The sequence below is a fragment of the Procambarus clarkii genome, chromosome 36, assembly GCF_040958095.1.
Source record: "Procambarus clarkii isolate CNS0578487 chromosome 36, FALCON_Pclarkii_2.0, whole genome shotgun sequence".
NCBI lineage: Eukaryota > Metazoa > Arthropoda > Malacostraca > Decapoda > Cambaridae > Procambarus > Procambarus clarkii.
In genome coordinates, this window is record NC_091185.1 from 40364933 (window position 1) to 40370619 (window position 5687).

General features: G+C 46.0%; 1 protein-coding gene across 1 annotated transcript; it reads left to right on the plus strand.

The window, feature by feature from the left end:
* The first annotated feature begins 1785 nt into the window (after positions 1-1785).
* Positions 1786-5061, plus strand: LOC138371638 (lysosome membrane protein 2-like). Its single transcript, XM_069336636.1, has one exon. It carries the CDS (start codon positions 3184-3186, stop codon positions 4549-4551), a length of 1368 nt encoding a protein of 455 aa, XP_069192737.1. The 5' UTR covers positions 1786-3183; the 3' UTR covers positions 4552-5061.
* Positions 5062-5687: the final 626 nt, after the last annotated feature.

Sequence of the window (5687 nt, forward strand, 5' to 3'; positions counted from 1 at the left end):
TGTTCTTTATGACAGGAAATTATTAACCTAACCTTGCCGACTCCCAGGTGTTTGAGGAAACTCCCAGTTTTTATCAACAATTTGAGGGTCTGCCTGCACCGTATATATATATAGTTTAGTCTAAGGTTTACTGTGGTTTGTCTCTCTTCCCCCCTCTTTCTCTCTCCCTTCTCTCTATTATTATTAGATTATATATATATATAATATATATATATATTATATATAAGATATATATATATAAGATATATATATATAAGATATATATATATTATATATATATATAAGAATATATATATATATAAGATTATATATATATATATATATATATATATATATATATATATATATATATATATATATATATATATATATATATATATATATATATATATATATATGTATATAATATAATATATAAAGTATGGTGGCCTTGTGTTGACTTAGTCAGCATGTAGGTTTCCATTACCCTGCTCTCGACGCCGGAAAATGTTACCGCAACTCCGACGGCTGGATGAGCGGCGGCCCTCAGTGTCACTCTTGCTTGGTCGACCTGCAGACACTCAGCCACGAATGTACCAACCTCAAGGAACACCGCTGATTCCTGGAAACTACTTGTATAGCTTTTAAAGAGGGGGTGTTAATTATATGGTGTTTATTGTAGACTACCAGTTTAATTAAGTGTTGAATTCAGTTATCTCCACCTTCGGCGGAATTCTTGAGGCCTTGGGTTTAGTTCCTGTTGTGTGCTTCTGTTTCCTGGACGTTATGTTTTTTATTGGAACCATCGTGTGTGGGTCGATAGGATTGTTTACATATGGACCACCCGTGCGGGTCACTGATTAGTGATTACTATACCTAGTTTTGGGGGTTTCTAGTTCCATGCCTCTTTACCTCTTGCTTACGGCTGGCAAAAGACCTGCTAACAACTATAAGTTGCAACACCTAGAGCAATATACAAGGAATACTTGCTGCCGTCGGTGGTGGTGGTGTGTGGGACTCGTGTGTCTTGGACGTTCTCAGAATGGTAAGGAATATCGTAATGTATTACGATCACCTGCTCTCTCCCGCCACCATCTGTGTAACCCTCCCCCCCCCTCACCTCACTGCTCTCACTCCATCCCTACCCCTCATCCCCTCCCACCCCTCATCCCCTAACCTACCTCCTCATCCCCCTACCCACCCCTCATCCTCTACCCACCCCTCATCCCCTAACCTACCCCCCTCATCCCCCTATCAACACATTTTCAAGGAGTAATATCGTTTTTAGAGAATACGTTAAGGCCAGTTAGTTAAATAATCTTGCTACATACTCTCTCACCAAATGATGTGTCCGACTTTCTTTATAAAAATAAATTGGTTATAAATGTTGATAATATTTATTGTTACTATTGACAGCCTACTGGGAACTAAAAGTTTAAACTGTCAAAGCATTAAGGAAAAAAAGTATTATAAACGCGAGCCTAGTTCATGACTCAAGCACACGCTTAAAACAATTGGAGCACAAGTCAAGCACAAGTGAAATATAAACATAGCACAACAAGCCAAACAGTAAAACACACTAAAAACACGAGCCTAGCGCAAGACTCAAGCATAACACTTCATATATCTTCCCCCCCCCCCCAGTTTCTTCCAGCCTTAATTCTGTTTTTCTTTCCTTTCTTTTTATCTTTTTTTTTTTACTCCGTGTTATCATGTAATTCGTTTGCCCTTCGTGGTGTTAACTGTTTCGGCGATGAGTTATGATTCAGATGCGGCTCGTCATGGCGAGATCGTGTTATCAGTCAGCCCTGGTTTTAGCTAGCGTGCCTTCAGTGTTAGTAATGAGCTCAGACGATCCACACCGTCTCGACTTTCGGCTTCCACAACCTCCTCGTTTCTCTCAGTCACTTCCCAGACATTAATCGACGCGGACATAGATTCGTACAGCTTAGAATGTCTTTGACCAAGTTCATTTTCATCCACGGAGGAAGTTAACGTTGGGGGAGATTTGTCGCGTTGGGAGTTAGGCGTCACAGCGTCAGAAGCCGGATAATGGAGTACCTCCTGCGCGCGTGGAGTGGGAAGTGTGATAGGTCTGTTTATACCGGACTGGTGCGTCAGCGGCGATGCATCACCTGTGTCCTTCGCTCATGTTGAGGCTCCACCCACAGGACTCCCACAGGAACCTCCGGCAGGCAGGTGCTGGCTGTCCAGGTGTTACGAGTCTGGCATTTCCCCGCGTGACACCCGATGGGAGAGGAATCCCGCGAGTTAGTAAACGGGGCAACACCTCAGGCTATTATCAGTATTGTGGTGATAACGGCGGGGGGACACGGCTGTGTCTGCTTGGTTCCCCCCTGTGACGGCCAGTGTGTCGGCGGTGGTGCTGTTGGGTGTTGTGTTAAAGTGCTCCTGGCTCACTCGCTAATGGTGTAATATAAGGTGTCTGTGACAATGTTCTCCCTGCATTGTCACGTGTCTGGCATTGTTCGGTAAACCCCCGGGACAATAGCGGCTCACTTCATCTGTCCAGTAGTGTATGGTGAACCTCAGAAGAGTACCGGTATATTGTCACGTGTCCAGTAGTGTATAGTGACCCTCAGAAGAACACCGGTACATTGTCACGTGTTAAGTAGTGTATAGTGACCCTCAGAACAACACCGGTATATTGTCACGTGTTTAGTAATGTATGGTGAACCTCAGAACAACACCGATACATTGTTTTGAATCCAGTGGTGTATTTTGTGATCACGTGACGTGTTATACCAAAGATTGTACTGGCGGCAGACACAACTGTACTCACGTAGTTATGCTTGCGGGGTTTGAGCTTCAGCTCTTTGGTTCCGACTGCCAATAAAGTGATGTAACTCTGTTGTGATGCTGTAGCGTGCATCATCCTGGCCTTCACCAATACATAGCAGTGTCTTACACCCATGGAATTTAAATAAAGAGCATTCAGCGACAGTGGTATCCAGCACGGGCCAGGATTGACTGTTTCTATGAGCTCAGTGGTGTCTGCCTGAGATGGTTGGCGCAACACGTCAACAGTCCTGTGTGTGTGTAGGGATCTTGTGTACATAAACCACACCAGGGCGTGTGCAGCTGGGCGACAGGTGTCCGTCGCTTTGTCAGTCGGATCATCGGGTATCGAAACACATCCCCATGAAGTATTATTAGCGGGAAATTATTAAGTGATAATAAAAGATGGAGTGGAGCCAAGACCTGGAGGGAACAAAAATGAGGGAGACTAAGGACAACGTAGAGATGATGGAAACTGAAACGGAAGTGGCTGAGGAGGAAGAATATATGAGTGAGGGGGAGGCCGAGGAGGAAGATATGACTGAAGAAGTGTTGGTAGCTCATATGGGAACCGAGAGGGTAAAGTGTTTTGTATGTGCCAGTGATGCCAAGAACAGGCGACGCCGCAGACAGCGCTCAGATGAACTGATTGACTACTATTACGATGAAACATATTATTACCCACGTAAGCGCAGGTGTTGTTGCTGTCGCTGGTGGATCCTTTTGGCGCTGATGCTGCTGTTTCTGAGCATTCTACTGGCTGTGTTGGCGTGGTGGGACGTGGTGGTGCAAGTTGGGGTAATGGACACCATGATCATGTCAGAGGGCTCCAAGAAAGACCGTATGTGGAAGACGGCTGAGATCAACGTCCACTACACCGTCTACATCTTCAACTTGACAAACCCAAGGCAGTTCATGGCGGGGGAGCGACCCAGAGTTCAAGAGGTGGGACCCTATGTGTACACTATGAAGGAAGTGAAAGAAAACGTGGTGTATCGGGACGATGGCACGGTTGAGTACCAGGGTAGGCCCATGTATTACTTCCAAAAAGATTTATCATCAGGGAGCGAGGATGATATGATTACCACTGTCAACATACCCTTCGTTAATGCTGCAGATTTGGTGAAGGACGAGGAGGCAGTTAAGACCGTGCTAAAGATGGTCAAAAAGATGTATGGATTCAATACTATCAGAACACTTCGTGTAGGCGAGCTCTTGTGGGGCCATAAGTCACGGGTGTTAGACTGGGCAAGGACCCTCCAGGAACTGCCTTACCCACACCAGCTGTTTGGCCTCCTGATGGGGCTCAACAACACCCTTCAACCGCGATACGTCATGCACACCGGCAAGGGAGACTCGGCCAAAATTAACAAAATTTTAGCTTGGAATGGACACGAGGTGCTCCACTTCTGGTACGGAGACGAGTGTAACATGATTCGGGGCACTGATGCCAACGGGTTCCCTCCGGGGCTTTCCAAGAACGAAACACTGTACATCTTCAACGGTCAGCTGTGTCGTTCGCTACCGCTAGTGTACAATAGTACCGTCTCCCACGGTGGACTTGAGGCCTATCGCTTCGTGCACCCGGAGGACATGTTCACCTATGGCCGTGCACACCCAGAGAACTCTTGCTTTTGCGGCAAGCAAGGGTGTCCCATTAATGGTGTGCTGGACATGAAGCCGTGTTACTTCGGTGCGTCCGTTGCCTTCTCTTTCCCGCACTTCTACAATGGCAACCCAAAGCTTCGTCACCTAGTACACGGGCTCAGGTAAGGAGGCGCCTCGGAGCCACGGAATGGTGGGGCTGCTGTTATTGTATGTGGAAGTGGCTAAGGCCAGGTATATGACTCCTTACCTACTTGTAGCTTGTGGAAGGTTCTTAGGGTTAATGAAAACGTGTATTTTTTGTTTCTCTTCCTTCGTGTTAAGGCAGGAAAGAGAAGTGACGCAAAGTGTGATCGCGCTGCTTCAAGTGGCGCTTTGAGAATGGTTTATCACATCAGAACTCTACTCTCATTCTTGTTTGTTTTTGTAGCCGGTAGACGATTATTATGTTAAGTGTTTGAGTTACTGTATAACGGAGGAGTTTGCCACCCTTGCATTGAAGAATCGGTCGTACTTAGGTTGCAACAATTTTGAAAACGAATACCTTTTAAATTTTCAAAAGAAGTGGATATAAAATAGCTTTTTCAGTGTTTAATTTGTGATATCTCGGCTCGTTCTCCTAGAAAACACGTCGCATTTTGACGCATACTTTACCTAAAACCAAAAACTGATGTACAAGAAATGTTAGTGGTTTGCGAAATTGACGCATTGCGAGTTTTCTATTGGTGGGTTCTTGGGATGGCTAGGTTTGGGCATTTAGTACACCAGTTTAGTAACGTTGGAGGAACACCCCGCCTGGATGACATAGTGGCGTAAGACTGCTGCTCCCAGCCTGAGCTATCAGTGGATGATGAAGTGGGTGGTCCACTGACTGCGAGATAACCCTGCCTGCTTGCCAAACACAGGCCCACACGCAAACTTGTGAGAGGTGTTAGTGTAGTGCCCCACAATGCTTGTTTGGGAGGTCACCAGGTGCTCACCTCTGACCCCTCGCCACCGCCCTGCTGCATCACCCTCCTTATCTCCTCATCTACCCCTCCTCGAATCCTCCACTATTTCCTGCTGGGTTAATATGTATGCAAATGTGTACGCGCGCCTGCAATCTCTCTCTCTCTCTCTCACACACACACACACACACACACACACACACACAGAAAGGCGGAGCCCAAGAGCTAACAGCTCGATCCTGCAGTCATAAATATTAAATATAAATACACACAAACACTCCTACCCCACACATAGACCCATCACCTCAGTCACACCCACCCCTCACTCACTTATTTCCCACTCAGACCTCCCCCCCA